This window comes from Perognathus longimembris, chromosome 11 (assembly GCF_023159225.1).
Source record: "Perognathus longimembris pacificus isolate PPM17 chromosome 11, ASM2315922v1, whole genome shotgun sequence".
In the NCBI taxonomy this organism is placed as follows: Eukaryota; Metazoa; Chordata; class Mammalia; order Rodentia; family Heteromyidae; genus Perognathus; species Perognathus longimembris.
The window spans coordinates 3,982,791-4,001,882 of NC_063171.1; the positions used below are offsets into that span (position 1 = coordinate 3,982,791).

Here is a 19,092-nt window from a genome sequence, read left to right on the forward strand (position 1 = left end):
CCAAGGCCCAGGACTGGCAAAAAAAAAAATAAATAAATAAAAATTTAAAAAAAAATATATATTTATTTCTAGACAAATGAAAATGAAAACTTAGGATTTTGGTAGAATGGTACCAGAAGAAATACCAATGAGTACTCTTTATCACCAAGCAAAAATAACATAATATAATATAATATAGGAGCAAACAAACTGAAAAGCAGGAAGGAATGAAGGGGGTCAGAAAATGCAATGGGTCATTATATATGAATGGCAATTGATTCTTTAAATTAAAATACATGTGTGCCTATATATAGTTTCATATATAGTCTGATTCAGGAATATTATAAGCAAATAAGATGTATTAAAATTGTCTATTACACATAAACAATAGTTTGATAGCCACGGGCATATTTACATAATATATGCATGAATATAAAACATGTGCATAGGTGTGAATAAATTTAATTAGAATTATATAGAATAATGAATATGATCATTAATTTTAATCAATTATATGATTAATACAATCATCATGAGGTTACCTTTTCAATGTTTCTGTAGCAAATAGCCCTGGATGCTAAAGATTACTGAATAATGTTATTCATAACTTTCAGTAATTATACCAGTAATCTGTAAAATTGTGTGATATCAATCACCATTTTTTATCCTTTCGGAATTGCTTATATATGGATTCTCTGTCATCTTTCAAAGAAAGATTTTAGCAATTATCTGAGTATTTTGTGCTCCTTCCAATCTAAGTCAACTTGATGATGTTTTAAATATTTAGGCTTTTAGTTCCATTTTTAGGGCTTCTATTTTATTTTATTTTTTAGTACAAATAAAGAGTTTTACTATTAAACCATTAGTAGAAGGAAGAGGATTGGAGTGCTACCTAACCTTTCTTTTCCTTCCCTCTTTTTTTCAATTCAGAATCATCAGAAATAATTTTATTTATTTATTTTTAGTTGTCATTATAAAGGTGATGTAAAGAGGGGTTTACATAAGTCAGGTAAAGAGAACTTTTCTTTCTGGACAATGTCACCCTTCCCCCACTAGGCTTTATTTCTTCTTTTTCTTTTTTCTTTTTTTTTTTTCCTGAGGCTTAGACTCAGGGCCTGAGCACTGTCCCTGGCTTCCTTTTTGCTCAAGGCTAGCACTCTACCACTTAAGCCACAGCTCCACTTCTGGCCTTTTCTGTTTATGTGGTGCTGAGGAATTGAACCCAGGGCTTCATGCATGCAAGTGATCACTCTATTGCTAAGCCATACTCCCAGCTCCCAACCCCCACAACTAGATTTTCTATTTTCAAGTCTTTGAATAAATGTAGATAAAATTAATTTAAATAAATTAATAAATGAATTAAATAAAGTTAATTCATTAGATTTAAACTCACTACACATGAGACAAAACAAAATAAGTTAATGTTTGGATCATTATTATTATTGCTGCTTATGGAATAGAAAGTATATTTTAAATCATAAATTAAACTATTAACAAGAACAGAGAATAATATTTAATTATGGAGTGCTGAATATACTTAAAAGTAAAATTAAAAGGAATACTTTTTTTTTTTTTTTTGGCCAGTCCTGGGCCTTGGACTCAGGGCCTGAGCACTGTCCCTGGCTTCTTCCCGCTCAAGGCTAGCACTCTGCCACTTGAGCCACAGCGCCGCTTCTGGCCATTTTCTGTATATGTGGTGCTGGGGAATCGAACCTAGGGCCTCGTGTATCCGAGGCAGGCACTCTTGCCACTAGGCTATATCCCCAGCCCCTAAAAGGAATACTTTTAACTATTAAGACAAAATGTAATCAGAATATATAATAAAATGGCAAACATTCACCATCTTAGAAATGAAAGTCAATTAAATTTGCAAAGTACATCATACTTTCTTACTACAGTGATAATTTGAAGGAAAACTCAGTCTTTGTTGAGAAGGTAGCCAGCTCAGTCACTCCCATAGGAGATAAATTAGAGTGCATATATTAAATAGGTAATAAAGTCAGGAAGTTACTTATAACTCTGGTTTCTTCTAGGAAATTATCCCACAGGAAATGTAAAGATCTGTAGACAAGCTATTACCTCTGTATTGTTTATAATGGTGTGTTGGGGACAACTGCGCCTTTAAGAGGGCACAGCTGGCTTTAGCCCATCCCCTCTCCTTCCACCTTTAACAGGAAGAGAAGCCCCCACCCCTGGAGGCATGTCTGATGGGGACCTAGCCTTGGGGGGGCTGGGTCTCCGCCCATAAAGGAAGTCCCGTGACATCACCTGAGGAACAGTCCTTGTGGCCAACCAGTGGCCCCTCTCCTGTGCCCGCCTTTGGGGGTATATCTGTTGGCTCCTCATTTGAATAAACCAGAATGCCCCTGAGGCTTTCTCCAGGGACCCACGCGTCCATGTCTTCCTTGGCGGGTTTGGGTCACCCTGCGACCACACGCTATCCGAGGCTACTTGTGGCCATCGCTCCCACCTGAGAGTGATAAAGGACCGCACAGGAAGGAGCGGACAAGCCCAGCACTCCCAAGCGGAGGGGAAGTAAAGCAAGCCTGGCAATGGTGGATAATTGAAACTGTGACAATCCAAAAATGGAGAATGAGAAAATAAATTGTAGTATGGTTGCATGAGAATCATATAATCATAGAAAATTGTGTTTGAAGAATAACTATCAATAATTGAGAACAATGTTGAGAATATACTACTAAAATATATTTGCATTAGTTATGATTGTAATTTGCAATCTGTATATCCAGATATTTAAAATAGTGATAATATTAGTATAGTGGGGGTGTAAATTTTTTCATTTTTTTACCTTTTTCTGTATTATACAATTTTTCCATGGTGTAAGTGTCTTTCAGCACCAAGACATACTCACTTTCTCTTCACACACACAATAAATAATGAGTCAGTTCATCTTTGTTCATACTCCTCAAGAATAATGTGGGTTTTCTTTTAAAGGACAAGAGATTAAAGCTATCTAGAGAGTTAGAGAAGCACATTTGACATCTGTGGAAAAAGTCTTGATCCTAGACTTAATAATTCAACTTTTCTATTTCAATTGAGTCGTTAGGATGATTGCCTTAGCTAATCATCTTATATAACAATAGCATAAACAAATGCAATTTTATAGAATTTGTTCAGAAACTATCTTTACAGTGGTTTGTGACAACACATTTCACACATACTGATACTTGCTAAAACTCATCCCTGATCTGAAAAGCATCCAAGAGTTGTGGTGTAAAATATTGCTCTCTCTTCAGACAAAATAAATCTTAAGGGTTTTTTTCTTTTCTTTTTCTTCTTTTTTTACACTGGTTCTGGGCTTGAAGTCAGGAAGTGGGCACTGTCCTTGTGCCTTTTGTCTTAAGGCTAGTGCTCTACCACTGGAGCTACACTTCCAACTTTTTTTTTAACTGTATTTTTTTGTCATTTCTTTTTTGGTACTGGGGATTGAACCCAGGACGTTGCACTTGCTAGGCAAGCACTTTGCCACTGAGCTACATCCCAGGCCCCCCCCCTTTTTTTTTTGATAGATGGAGACAAATGTCTCATGGACTTTTCTGCCTGGACTGGCTTTGAACCACAATCCTCAGAGCTCAGCCTCCTGATTAGCCAGGATTACAGGTTCTTACTTTCTTTGAAGTGCTGTGGTTTTATACAGAAAAATATTAGTAGAAAATCCAAGGCTAATTCCATGCCAGGTAAACAATATCCAACATGCCCGGAGGAGGAGGGGAAGGCAGGAAAGAGGTCAGAACTGCGCTGGTTGCATTAAGTGGTAGAAAAGCATCCTCTATTTTAGAAAGAGCTGCTTTGATCAAATGAGCTCTCCTCATTTGCAGAGGAGCCGCTTTGAGATAGGGAGCTAAGCTCACCACAGCCCCACTGGCACTACAGCCTGGACAGCTGCTTTGCCCTTGTTTATAAACAAACAAAAGTAGCCATGTCTATTTATTTGAAAACAGTCTATGGCAGTTTTGGAGACACTCAGGCAGAATTAAGTAGTAGTGAGACACTCACTATAACCCAAAAGAGCCAACAATATTTATTAACCTGGGGCTGAGCTCTGTCCTACATTATCAATAAAGCCTACATAATGAAAAGCTCTTAGTAGGAACACTAGTTAGGTAACTTCTGGTTAATTGTCTCATCGACTGATTGCAGAAAAAAGGGCAGCCAGTGCCACAGCCCATTGGAACGTTTTCAAACATGCAGGTGACCATGACAAAGATTTCCCCCGATGAGCTGGGAGCACCAGAGACCCAACTCCCTCCATACAATGCTACAGAGCATTGATTTGTCCAAACCCCCTAGTTGCCCATGGTCCTCCTAGGAATTCCAACACTCTGGCCATGACTTCCATTGCTCCTCCTTCATATGCTCACACTTCAGCATCACAGAAGATTCCCAACTCACAGGTCATTATTTCAGTCAAGAATCCCCTGACTTCCATGGGCTGGGGGTATGGCCTAGTGGCAAGAGTGCCTGCCTCATATACATGAGGCCCTGGGTTCGATTCCCCAGCACCACATATACAGAAAATGGCCAGAAGGGGCGCTGTGGCTCAAGTAGCAGAATGCTAGCCTTGAGCAAAAAGAAGCCAGGGACAGCGCTCAGGCCCTGAGTCCAAGCCCCAGGACTGGCCAAAAAAAAAAAAAAAAAAGAATCCCCTGACTTCCAGTTGATTGCCAGTGGCCCATCACTTATCCCCCTGTACCGTTTTGTTTTCCAGTACTCATCACCATCCAGAGCTACTGCTTGCCAGTCTCTTTTCTCTCCCCATGCCTACATCTTCTTTCATAGAGTGTAAGTTCCATGAGAAGCATGTCCTGATTTGTCTTATGTGTCCCATACCCCCAAACCTACCACACTGAAGGAACAAATACATGACTGGGTGACACATGTTATCCAGTCCCTAGATAGAATCTGTCAGATCTGAGCCCACTGGGAAGAAACCAGTACATAAAATAGGATCTGCAGCAGGACTCCCACAGAGGCTGTGAGGTCCAGAGTCCCACCTCTTCTCTTTTCGCTTGTCTGTAATAAAGGCCACATCAATTGTGAGAAAATATAACTAGGTCCAATCAAGAAATTGCATGGTGGTATTTTAGTAATAAGTTATCTGTAGCTATAATATCTCCCCAAAATTGGTGTGAGATAAACTCAAAGAGATACAAAACATGTTGCATTTCATAAAAATTTTCAAAGGGAAGCAGTGTAAGTAATAATAGCCTATATGATAAACTATTAATAGCTTTATTTTGTGAAGTGAAAGTCCAAACAGATATAAGAAAATACTATCTCCCAATGAGATAAAAGAAGACTCAAAAGAAGGATTTTAAAGATTAATACAGCCAGAAAACCATACTGTTTTGCCAATAATGTAAACAGAGACTGTTAATGAATGTTGATAGTCTGTGAAGTTATAAGTAAAATTAAATAATGGTTTCCTCAATTTAAGAAAAAAGAAAACCTATCTTCAACTACTAAAAAAGTAGAAATAGGGGATCACAGTCTGGGCAAAGCATGAAAGTCTACTTGTAAAACAGACTTAGGAAAAGAAATTAGCACAAGGGCTGTCAACATGGCTCAAGGGGTAAAGTATCTACTTTGCAAGGGAAAGGCCCTAAATGGAATCCCCAGTGTTGCCAACAAACAAAGGCGAACAAGCTTAGGCTTTCTCTGTTCAAATAAAATACAATTGAGAAGCCCAAGCAAATTGGGTCTCATTCCCAATATTTGGAAGGGTGAGCTGGGATATTGTCTTGCTTGTCCCCTATTCTCTGTTTCATAAAGACTTTTCAGGAGACTTCATGGGCTTCCTGCTTTCCTTGGATCACAGGCAAAAGGCCACTATTGATTAAAGCACCCCATACTGAAAAATAACTGCCAATGTCCATATTCCCATATGGTAAGCAGAATTCTAAACTGCTCCAACTACTTTGAGGAACAAACTTCAAATGCATTGTAAAAATATCTATTACCAACTGATTGTTTCCTTTCACTTCTGAGACCCTCTATTGGTCATACTGCATGGAGATTGACCATATTATTATTAAGTTGGCAAAAATACCTGAATAAATAATCAAGCAAGAGCTTGTGATACTGTTAAAGGTTAAGGGCTATATGAGACGGTCAGGTAGCACCTACGGTGTCTTGTGCTATTATGGAACCTCATTAAAAGTGTCTTTAATCTTAGAAGAGGACACTAACTTTGTAAATTAACTTAGTCCATATAATTCATTACCAAAGAACACACTGGAATCTAGAACAGAAAAATATATGAGGTTGTATTATTTGAATTGTTTGTTCTACGATATTCTTCAGTTAAGAATCTCCAAGTCTCCTTGAGAGGAAATGTTCAACACAGAAAGCCTTTCTGAAAAGCATCATGAAGGTGCTGGAAATGATAGTCATTTGTAACACCCCTGACAAAAAATGAGTAGGCACGGCTTCTACCAAAAGGAGGAAATGAGGAAGTAGGAAGTTTCCTTGTGGTAGACCTCAATCTCAAAGTGTATAAAAGCAGCCTGGTTGTGGCGGCTTACTCCTGTAATCTCAAATACTTGGGAAGTACAGATTAGGAGTACACTGGCTCCAGACCAACGGTATCAAAAGGTTCAGGAAACCACATCATAATGAACCCAGCCCAGTTTGGGTGTGTGAGCCTGCCATACCAGCTATATCAGAAGCATGAGTAGGAAAAACTAGTCACCATCCATGGCCAGCTCCTCAGCAAAAGCAAGTCCTTGCCAGTACCAGTGCCTCATACCTGTAATCCTAGATACACAGGAGGCTGAGATCTGAGGACTGAAGTTCACAGCCACCCTGAGCAGGGAAGGCTGAGAATCTTATCTCTAACCACCAAAGAGCCAGTAGGGGACTACTGGTTCAAGTGGCAGAGCAGAAAAGCTCAGGGGCAGGGCTAGGCTCCAAGTTCAACCTCTAGGTCTGGCACAGGGAAAAAAAAAGCAAGACTTTATTTGAAAAATAACTAAAGCAAAGGAGACAATAGCTCAATGGTAGAGTGCCTGCCCAGCAAGCTTTAGGCCCTGAGTTCAGACCTTAATGCTGCCAAGGGAAGATGAATAAAAGCACTCTGCAAATGAGATTCTCCAGTTTTCCTTCTGTGCTATCAAAAATTTTCAGTGAAGCTTTATTTAAATGCTTCCAACCTAGGCTCAGTTGTGGTGTGGATAAGCAGTAGAAGAATTACCTGCCTACATTTTAACAAAAGACAAGATGTGGTAGTCAATCCTCAAGCCCCTAGCAGGTATGAGGCAGCAAAGGGGAAGAGGAAGGGTCTAGTGGAAGGGCCCGGGAAGAGGACAGGGAGGGAGGGCTGCCCCAGACTGGGATGAAGCCTCTGGAAGGCCAACACTGGTGCACAGTATCACGTGGGACCACAGTCTGGACTGCCATTTTTGAAGAGGCTGACATTGATTTGAGCAACTTCTTTGCAACTTCAAGGTTTATAAAACCAGAAAGTGGGGAACAAAAAGCATTCGAGAAGATAAATGAGACCAGAGAAAGGAAAATAGCTGCTAAGGGCAAAAAAGAAAACAAACCAACAAAGATAAACCGCAGGCTGGTGAAATGCTGTGTTTGTCTATTTCTTGGGTTGTGACAATTGATCAAACAAATGCACACATTAGGTGGGAAAGCAAGGATAAATCAAAACTAAATTTCTTCTTAAACTAGAACTAAAAGGTACTTATATAAAAGAAAAATAACCAGTGCCATAAGTTGTCTTAAGAAAGACATTTTAAACTTGCAATAGTTGATTTATGTGAACATAGCATGCAACTGATTTCAAAATAGAAAATCTAATTAGTCTCAAATTGAAGTGGATTGCTCTATCCGGCTAAGATAGGACAAAGTATATTGCCAGCACTTTCCTGGGGACCTAACTCTGTATTTTCTCTGATTGTTTTATAGTTATTTTATCCTGGCATATGAGATATCTTTGTATCTCAGCTAAATTATGTTCTGAAAGGATATGAAACATAAGAAATATATCCTATTTCAAGACTTGTTCTTTCTAAATGGCTTTAGTTCTTGCATAAGCCTCTCTCTTACCTTAGGTTGTTTGCAAAGGTAGCGACAGAGTTCTCCAATATACTGAAACACAGTCACATTGTACTTCCTGCAGTCAGGCCAGAACTGGCTTGCTGAGAACTTCTTCTTCAGCACACAAGTGGCGCCTATGAGAAAAGGCAAAAACAGGAGCCAGGGGAAAACCTCATGGGAAGATTTAAGAGAAAAATCTAAGCCAGGTTGTTCTTGTCTAAACATGTTCCTTCCCTTGCTGAGCTTTTATAATTTATCATCAGCATGTGTTTATACCATGCTGACTTGAAACTAAGTTTGATGATCCAATAACTTTAAAAAATATTTCTGCTGTAAATGCATATTTTCACAGCAAATATACATTTTGTAATACATGGGATGAAAGTAAGACCCAAAATAAGTAGAAGATTTACAAGTATTAGAGAGTCTAGCAGGAGGGGAGAGGCCCAATAGAGAGGGTGGTGAAGCTGAACTGTGGCCAAGATACTTAATATGCATACATGAAAACAACAATGAAGCCTACCAAGATACACTGTTTTTAAGAAGTGGGGAAGGAAAGGGAGAGAGTGATAAAGGGGTGAGGTTGGTGGGATATGTTGTGTTTATGTTTGGAAATGTTATAATGAACCCCCTCCCCGTACAACTAATAGATGCTAATGAAATAGTGAAAATAATATTTAGAAGCACTGATCTGCACCACTGTAATCAAACAGATGAACAGTGTGCAAGTACATTTCCATTTCTGTTGTATTTTATTCATGTTAAAAGTAGTACCTCTAATTCAGCAGGATGGAGAGATGAGGAGGGCAGTGTTAATCCATAGGTGTAAATTACAATTGAATAGACAAGGAAAGCTCTGCTATTTATTGCTCAGTAGAATAAACACAGATGACAATCACATACATTTCAAAAAGGCTGAAAAGGGATTTTTTTTAAACCATAAAGAAGTGCTAAATGTTGTAAGGTATGTTTCACCTAATACAAACATTATATACTGAATATACATTTGCTAAACATCACACCATCTCTCATTTAAATGCATTGCATGAGAAAATTGATTTAAAAAAATTTTAAATGTTGCTTCTCTAAAAATAAAAAAATTAAAAGCAAGGGTGAGTTCCATTTCTTTTTCTTAGAAAGACTGCTTCATCCCTGAATTTCCATGTAAACATAAAGATCATTAGACAATGAATGACCTTATCAATACCTGCTCTGAACAAATGACTAACTCCAAGGATTCAATCTTTTTCACTTTATTATATCAGGATTGCCTCCCTTCTTCAAATACTCACATTCACAAACTACTGGTAGTTCTGAAGTTTGATGAACACAGATTCTAATTATAAATGAATAAAAAAACTTATCAAAAATAAAATAAGAACTTACCCAACTCAACGCACCCACTTATTCCTAGAAGAGACCCTGCACTATGATAGAGTGGCAGGGTTATATAAACGATGTCCTTAGATGTGCAACCAAAAGCCCACAGGCCAGATGAACCCTTTATAGCCTGCAACTGAGTAATCACAGCTGCTTTTGGTAGACCTGGAGGGCAAGAAAAGAAAAGGTTACACACACACACACCACCACCACCACCAACAACAACAACAACAAAAATAAGAATGTGAATCAGAGGTGTACTAAAGAAGTTACATCTCCTCTAGAGATCCTGCAAACTGTTTGACCTTGGCCTAGTATGTCGGCATGATTATGGAGAAATTGAAAGTTGTATGTAAAGAGGAAAAATTATCTTGGGCCACATATGTGCTGTTCTTCCTATTTCCCAATATATACCTTATTCAGATAATTAGCTCTATCCATCCCATACAAGGAAAGAAAGTTTATAGGGTTTCTCTGGTTTCATAATATGTTCTGTGGTCTTCTGTAATCAAAATTTGCAGACTTTTTGGTTGCAGCAGGAAAATATGCTCTGAGTCACAGTTGATGGTGACTTCTAGAAGTTCTTATCAGGAAACTTCAAGTCTACTTTGTTCTGTACCTGTTCTGACATGTCATGGCAGACTTTGTGTTCCATTTCTATTAACCAATTAGATGGCACATGTGAGGCTGGCATTGCCTTGCCTACTCTCCTATGTAAAATTGATCTACTAATACTTTCAAAGTAAGTCTCTGTATTTGTTCCCAATAGCTGGGTTTTGAAAACTTGAAAGAGTTTATTGCCACTCAAACATTGATAGTCTTTCCAAATTTTCTCCTCAAAACCACATTAAAGATATTTAATGACCAACCTTGGCTATTGAGAATGAAATGTCTTTTCACAGTTCATACAGAGGAGCAAATATTTATGCCTTTTTTGCTTCAAAGACAATCCCTGATACAATTCTACCCAATTCCTTACAGTGTCCCTGGGGCTCAGCTCTGAGTAATCTAACTTTTAAAATAATAACTTTTTCCTTGGAGGCTTATCAAGGAAAGAATGCTAGATCTGTCTGCCCCATTAAGGCACCATTAATTAGTTTTTTAGACACATTTTCCTTTCTCATTTGGTACCTTTAAGTGATTAATCATTTCATTAATTTAATATAGACTGTACAAAGTCCTTGTGAGATTTTTTTCTATAAAGGGAGAAATATCTAACAAATGAAAACGATCAAAAGTTGTATGAGTTTAAGATATGAAAAGAATAAAATTAAAGAATAAATCAAACTGCATTTTAGATATTTCACTTAAAATAGTTTTGAAGCACATTAATTCATTACAGATCCCCAAAGCAAAGCAGCACAAAAACTTTGGTATTTGTATAAATACCAAATGCCATTTGATTAAATGGGAATTCTCAAATTTACGTGGTCATAAAGGCTCATTTTCAATTTTTATTTCATTCTTTGAGATTACTTTGAGAAATGCTACTCTGGGTGGTTTCTAGAGTCCTTGGATCTTCTAAACTGTCATGATTTCTTAACATTCAGAACAGAGGGGATAGGGATATGTCCATTATGTTGGGTATTAGGAGAAAGTGGGTGAAGTCAAGAAGAATGACAGTTGTGAGGCAGGGATAGATTTGGGGGCATTTGTGTATAATGTTGGAAAGAAGAAGGAATCCATCAGGAGAGGGGGAAGATGAAATCAAGTTGGATGGTGGTGGCCCCTGGCTCCAGACAGGCACAGCACAGCACAGCAGGAGGGGGTCTTGTTATCTTTCTCCAGGTTAGCAGTGGCTAAATATGTGGCTGCCTTGGCCAGGCTAAGACTCCATTCCTAGAGGTTCCTGAAGCTGTGTCATTAAGTCCTGCTAGCAATGGCACGACTAGCAGCAGCATAGACATGGCTCTCAAAACAAAGAATGTGCTGGAGAAGACTGTGACAAAATTCCACTGTAGAGATGAATGAATATGCTAAGCAGTCCAGCTGCATGATGGTGACATTGAAAGTAAAGGCAGGAGGGAAGAGCTTCTGCCATCACAAAACCAAGAGTAGAAGATAAATATGACACTACAAATAAGTAGCTTCATAGCAAGTTCTATTTAAGAAACAATTTAGTCATGGATTACTTTCGCACTCTTAGTTGTAGGCCTGATGTTTGTCCTCTGGAAAAAAAATTAACTTCTAGAAACATCAGGACAAACAGAGGTTGCATAAAAAAACACCAGAAGGAACAAAAATCTTGTCCTTTTCTTTAAAGATTTAATTTCCCTATTTCTTATCAGAGGAACCCAAATAGCTCACAGGTAAAAGCTGAAAGACATTGATAGTGTCTCAAAAGACATTCTGGGTAAGGAAATCAAGTAGTATGTAAGTTCCACTTAGATAAACACGTTTTCTAGTCACAGTTTTGTTTATGTTTTATTAGCTTCACTTTTTTTTGGTATGCCATTACCAATGTTTGAACTCAGGACCTTGTGCTCTTGTTCAGCTTTTGTTTGTTTGTAACTGGTGGTTTGCCACTTGAGCCATTCCTCTGGTTTCTAGATTCACTTTTAAACATGAACATGAAAGATGTTATTTAGAAAATTCTCCATCATAAAAGATGTACCAATGTACACCAAAATGATGTAAAAGGATATTGAAGAAAACAGACATGATAGAGACAAGAAGTTTTCAGAAAAGTATCATTATTTTGAAAGATGTAAGACACTGAAGTGCTGAGAACATTAAAAATACTTCCCAAAAAGTAATGTGCAGAGTTGCAAGTTAAATTTAATCAAAAGACATATTAAAAGTTTAAGGACTCAGTCTAGGAGATAGTCTTTAAAAATATAGAAGTACTGAAGATGAAATAATGAACAAATCAACAAATGTAACAGACAAAGGAAATAAGCTACAAGAACAAAAACAAAGAAAAAGAGATGCCATTTTTTAAAACTTACTAACTACCTAGAATTGCAAGATATGAGTTTCTACATGAAGAAGGCTTGTAAATTTCTCAGAAAAATAAGACCAGCCCATCAGCAGTCATCCTGATGTGATTAAACTACTGAAGAGTCACCTCTCCAAGACTCAATAAATTCCTCCAGTTCCTTAAAATTGGATTTTACTGCATAGTCAGATCTCATCTGCCACACCCAAAGCTTCCTGATCTTTGGTAGTGGCAAGTCAGTAGATGATGTTTAGTAAGCCTCTACTAAATATCTAGCATGTTACTCATTCTCTTTAGAAATGGGGGAGGGGCATAATGCAGTAACTTAACACACCTACTTAAGGCAGTTGCTTTGAGAAAGCAAAAGAGGATGAATATGATACTTTTCTCTACAATGTCTGAAACTGTTACAATTTTTTCAAATTTGTGCTGTGTAACTTTAATACTAGTAAAGTTAGAAATGTTTTTGCTTTTTAATTCTTGTCCAAGGGCATAAGTCCCTATAGCTTTATATCTACTCCAGCCTGTTCTCTTGGTTGTGAGAATTGAAGACTGTTTTATTGAACTGTTGGGCTCTTGACAAGAGAACTGTAAAGACAAACTGGCTAAGTGTCTTCTGTTGAAAGTTTTCAAAGAATATTATTTAAAAATTTTTATTCTCAGGCTGGGAGCTGGTGGTTCATGCTTGTAACTACTCAGGAGGCTGAGATCTGAGGATTGAAGTTCAACCCAGGCAGGAAAGTGCATAAGGTTCTCATCTCCAATTAACTACCAAAAAATGGGAAATGAAGTTGTAGCTCAAAGTGTTAGTATGCTAGTCTTGAGCAAAAAAGATCAGGGACAGCTCCCTGACTGCACTGCTTCTCTGTGGCCTGAGACCTTCCATCTTGCAAGGATGTGTTCTCAGTTGTTAAATGTGGTAGAAAATATTTTACATTCCTTTTAAGCTTTAAGAGGAATTGGAACATACCTGTTGTTCCAGAGGTAAAAATGTAAAGACAAGTCGACTTGAGGTTTGAGGCCAGGTGGTGGCTGCGTGGCACAGGGCCCTCCGAGGCTCTGCGCAGTTGCTGTTTGAGAGAAACCATGCCATGTGGGACGGAGTCTGCCATGCCCCAGACACGGACCTCCGTGGGGATGCTTGGGAGGATTTCCTCTACCCTTCCCAGCAAGTCTAAGGAGCAAAGAAAAAGAAATCAGTAATCATCACAGCAATTTCTTTTCCTTCCTTCCTTCCTTCCTTCCTTCCTTCCTTCCTTCCTTCCTTCCTTCCTTCCTTCCTTCCTTCCTTCCTTCCTTCCCTCCCTCCTTCCTTCTTTTCTGCCTTTCTGCTTGCTTCTCTTTTCTTTCCTTCTTTCTTTCTCTTTCCTCCTTTTCCCTTCCTTCCTTCCTTCCTTCCTCCCTTCCTCCCTCCCTCCCACCCTCCCTCCCTCCCTCCCTCCCTTCCTTCCTTCCTTCCTCCTTTCTTTTGACAGGGTTTGACTATGTAGCACAGACTAGCTTTAAAGTTGCAATGATCACCCAGGTGCCCGAGACGCCTATCTGTGATGCTAACTAGCTACTTGTGAGGCTAAACCTTCGAGTATCAAAGTTCAAAGCCAGCCTTGGCAGGAAAGTCTGTAAGACTCCATCGTCAGTAAAATGCTGTACTAGAGACATAGCTCAAGTGGTAGCAGTGAAAAAGAAGCTGGAACCGTGCACCCTGAGCCACACTCCGGGTCCAGCTATAAAGGCAAACACCACATGGTTAAGCCTGCCACACACACAGGTGGCCAATGAGTTACAACACTTACAGAGCATGCCAGGTCACACGCAGGTGGCCAATGGAATTACAATCTGCTTCATAGCAACTGTTTGAACCAACCTCTCATTTTAGTTAGACTTGGCACATGGATTTGGCGGGGCTCACATGATGAAGGCAAATACGCCTACTCATGGGAGGGCACAGGTTTAACCTTGAGCATTCCACTACTCAGGTGGTCAAGCAGTTTACACAGTCTTATCACAGCAAAGGGAAACTTCCCTGGATAGGGCGGAGGAGATCTTAGTGAAGATGGAGTCGGCTTCTGCTCTCTTTAACTAATCTGAGATGGAGTCCATCTGACATCCCTCAACAGCCAATGATGGCACTGGCAAGATCTGACCTCCATATTACACCTTCCACCCCACCGAATCCCCCTCAAACAACCTCCATTTATAATCCTGTGCTTTACTCCTGTGATTCAGATCCAGACTCCATATATGGGAGGGAACATGTGATAGTTATCTTTATCTGTCTGAATAATTTTGTTTACCAAAACAACTTCCAGTTCCATCTATGTTCCTTCAAAACAACCTAATTTCATCCTGACCTGTGGCTAAATGATACTCCACTATGTATGTGTACTACATTTTCTACTGAAGAGCCAGACTTTGAAGTCAGGCCCCACTTTACCATGCAAACCCCACTTTACCATGCGAACCTGAGATAAGCAGGCCCTGTGAGCAAACCCAGGACAAGCTTATTAGGGCCCAGCCAGTCAAGAACTCTAACCTCTGGGAATGCTTAACTCTAACTGCCCCCAGAATGCCTTGAACCCTGTGCCTCGAGCCCTGAGCCAATCAGATTTGTACCCATGTCCTAATCTTGCTTGCTTGAACACCTGATTGTTGTAACTTTGTTTTTTGTCTTACTTGAACACCTGATGGCTGTAACTTTGTTTTGTGCCTTTATAATCCCTGTGCAATCGCAGCTCGGGGCTTCCTCCTAACCTCCACTGTGTTGGTGGGTAGGACAAGGCCCAAGTTGCAGCTCGCCTGAATAAAGTCTTGCCTTGCTTTTGCATTTCGGAACATCTGAGTCTTGGTGGCCTTCTTGGTGGTCATTTCGCGACTTGGCGTAACACTACCACTTCAACAATGTCAGTGATACGCCATTATGTATGTGTACAACGTTTGCTTTTGCTACAACAATATCAGCTGAAGGGGCGGCCACCTGATTGATCCCATAGGCTGATTCAGATGGAAATTTGAAGATTCCATTGCACAAGTTATGACTTTTTACAGTTTTTCAATGAAACTGTTATACTGTCCTAGAATTCAAATTGAGGACACTAAAGTAGACATTACTCTCTAAATATAATCTGATAACTGGCTATTCCTTAATGACATTTGAGCACCCCTGTGTATCTCTCTCTCTCTTTCTCTCTTTGCCAGTCCTGGGTCTTGGTTCTGAGCACTGTCCCTGGCTTCTTCTTCTTCTTCTATTTTTTTTTTCTCAAGGCTAGCACTCTACCACTTGAGCCACAGCACCACTTCTGGCTTTTTCTATATATGTGGTGCCAAGGAATCAAATTCAGGGCTTCGTGTATGCAAGGCAAGCACTCTACCACTCGGCCATATTCCCAGCCCACCCCCGCCCCACCTCGCTATGCACTTCTCTTTTGCGATGCACTGGAAAAATTCCTGGATTCCTCCAGAATCACAAGGTGGTCTTATTAAAAATCATTATGGTGTGAAGTTTGGTGAGGCTATACCTTTCTCTTGATATCATTCTAATGAAAGATATAAACATGGGAAAGCAAGGGAGAGAAAGAATGCATTCCAGAAGGAGAGGAAGCAACTCTGAGCACTGGCAAGATGACAGGTGAAGGCGCAGGTGGACTTGCGCGGTGGAGCCTCTGGCTGGGAGACCCAAAGGCTCAGGGAGAATCCAGGTCTTCCAGAGAAAAAGGAAGGAAGAGAAGAAAATCATGGAGAACTGTGTTCTCGCAGCTGGAATAACCCTGGAGATGGAAAAGATCAAAAGTCTGAGTGGAAATTCAGAGTTCAGAAAGTAGTTGCTGCCAAGATAACAAAAGAGCAATAATCGGGGTGTGGCAATGCCATGTTAAGTTACTCTGAGAGGCAGAACCAAAACTCCTTAATTTGGCCACTAATATGGGATAAAAAGCTATCTACTAAGGAGAGGACACTGATGAGAAAGAAGGGAGACAGAAGGTCCCTGGTGAGAAAAGTTTGCATAGTAAGGTTCCTAGTGAAGTGCCAGGCTTTGAAGTCAGGCCCCACTTTACCACGCGAACCCCACTTTACCACGTGAACCTGAGATAAACAGGCCCTGTGAGCAAACCCACAAGCCCATTAGGGCCCAGTCGGTCTAGAACTCTAACCACTGGGAATGCTTAACTCTGACTGCCCCCAGAGTGCCTCGAGCCCTGAGCCAATCAGATTTGTACCTGTGTCCTAATCTTGCTTGCTTGAACACCTGATTGTTGTAACTTTGTTTTTTGCCTTTATAAGCCCTGTGTAATCACAGCTCGAGGCTCCCTCCTAACCTCCACTGTGTCGGTGGGTAGGTCGAGGCCCAAGTTGCAGCTCGCTTGAATAAAGCCTTGCCTTGCTTTTGCATTTCGGAACATCTGAGTCTCAGTGGCCTTCTTTTTTTTTTTTTTTGGCCAGTCCTGGGCCTTGGACTCAGGGCCTGAGCACTGTCCCTGGCTTCTTCCCGCTCAAGGCTAGCACTCTGCCACTTGAGCCACAGCGCCGCTTCTGGCCGTTTTCTGTATATGTGGTGCTGGGGAATCGAACCTAGGGCCTTGTGTATCCGAGGCAGGCACTCTTGCCACTAGGCTATATCACCAGCCCACCTGATTTTAACTTGTACATTCAACATGCCTGTTAATTTTTTCATCCTCCCATAATATGCCATATTTTTCTAAGGGAAAATATGGGACTTCGGGGTGATGTGCTATTCATCTGAAAATTTGTATTAACATACTTGGGGATGCTAAATAATCATTGTAATGTGGAGGTCAGCTCTGGCTAGGGCCATCACTGGCTGTTGAGGGGTGTCAGATTGGCTCCATCTCAGATTAGTTAAAGAAATCAGAAGCTGACTCCATCTTCACTAAGATCTCCCCAACCCTATCCAGGGAAGTTCCCCTTGGCTGTGATAAGATTATGTAACTGCTTGACCACCTGAGTTGTGAAATGTTCAAGGTTAAACCTGTGCCCTCCCATGATTAGGTGTATCTGCCTGCATCACGTGAGCACTGCCAAATCTGTGCACCAATTCTAACTAGAATGATAGGTTGGTTCAAACAAATACTATGAGACAGACTGTAACTCCATTGGCCACCTGCGTGTGACCTGGTGTGCTCTGTAAGTGTTGTAGCCTCATTGGCCACCTGCGTGTGGCAGGCTTGACCATGTGGTATTTGCCTGTATAACCTGACTCTGAATGCGGCCGGGAGCATGTGGTCCCAGCTCCCTAGTCTGGGGTGTGGCCCTGACCAGCCAGCCTGCTTTTTACAGTCGCGGTTTTAGCTCCCGAGTCTGGGCCATGACCCTGGCTGGGTCAGTTTGCTTTTTTACTTCTCCAATAAATCCATCCTTTTATCATCTTTTTGCTTGAGACTGTCTCTGAGCAGTGGACACTTGGAGGGACGCGGAATTCCCCTCTCCCTCGAACCCCATTACATTGTGGTGCATGGGCCAGGAAGAGTCCTTAACCACCTTCTTTGGTGGGGGGGGGGGAGATGGAAGATGCCCCAGTGAAGAAAAAACCTCCAGAGATGTAGTGTTATGCCAAGTCACGAAACCACCACCAAGAAGACCACCCAGACTCAGACATTCCGAAATGCAATAGCAAGGCAAGACTTTATTCAAGCAGGGCGGTGGCCCAGGCCTTGTCCTACCCACCGACACAGCGGAGGTTAGGAGGCAGTTCCGAGCTGCGATTGCACAGAGCTTATAAAGGCCAAAAAACAAAATTACAGCAATCAGGTGTTCAAGCAAGCAAGATTACGGGTACAAATCTGATTGGCTCAGGGTTTGAGGCATTCTAGGGGCGGTTAGAGTTAAGCATTCCCAGGCGGTTAGAGTTCTTGACCAGCTGGGCCCTAATAAGCTTGCCCTGGGTTTGCTCAGACAACAAAACGGGGGCTGCCTGAAAATGGGGTTTACTTTTAACTCTTCATTCCCCCCAGTAGGTGTGTTTCTCTGAGCTTGGTTGACCAATCTGTCTGTTTCTGTGTCTGTTTCTGTTTCTGTCTGTGGGCCTGTCTGTAAAAGTGTGATGGAAAGTACTGTCTTTGTTGTGCCAAGTCGCAAGACCACCACCCAGAAGACCACCGAGACTCAGACATTCTGAAATGCAAAAGCAAGGCAAGGCTTTATTTAGGCGAGCTGCAACTCGGGCCTCGTCCTACCCACCAACACAGTGGAGGTTAGGAGGGAGCCCCGAGCTGTGATTACACAGGGCTTATAAAGGCAAAGAACAAGGTTACAACAATCAGGTGTTCAAGCAAGCAAGATTAGGACACAGGTACAAATCTGATTGGCTCAGGGTTCGATTCTAAAATAGGATTCACGTGCTAAAATGGGGCCTGACTTCAAAGTCTGGCACTTCATCTTGAGTGGGCCTGACTGGGTAGTCCCATCTGTAAAAGTGGGATGGAAAGCACTGAGTGGGCTCATTTGGGTAAATCCTCATAGGGAGGGATGTGTTGGTTGTGAATCTGAAAGGTACATGGTCTGTAGGCCTGAGACAGAGAGAAGCTGGATGCAGCGGAGCTCTCTAAGGCCGGGGAAGTGAAGAGACGCCTTGACCTCCTTCTGAACGTCCTCATAGGGAGAGATGTGTTGGTTGTGATTAAATTTACTCTACAGAAAGACATGAGACATGCGGCCTCTGCTGGCATTGAGTTCCAAACAGCCTCCCCAGGTCCTGTAGGAGCCGCAGGACCAAA

At 40.9% G+C, this 19,092-nt stretch overlaps 1 protein-coding gene across 2 annotated transcripts in view; it reads right to left on the minus strand.

Moving 5' to 3' along the window:
- The window catches only part of Slc27a6 (solute carrier family 27 member 6), a 57,771-nt gene that overhangs the window by 22,380 nt on the left and 16,299 nt on the right, over positions 1 to 19,092 (minus strand). For both annotated transcript variants that reach the window (XM_048356796.1, XM_048356797.1), the window contains exons 2-4: positions 13,335 to 13,538; positions 9,433 to 9,591; positions 8,056 to 8,180 (exon numbers count right to left, since the gene is read on the minus strand). In XM_048356796.1, the coding sequence (XP_048212753.1) occupies positions 8,056 to 8,180; positions 9,433 to 9,591; positions 13,335 to 13,538 (488 nt within the window). The remainder of the gene's footprint in view (positions 1 to 8,055; positions 8,181 to 9,432; positions 9,592 to 13,334; positions 13,539 to 19,092) is intronic.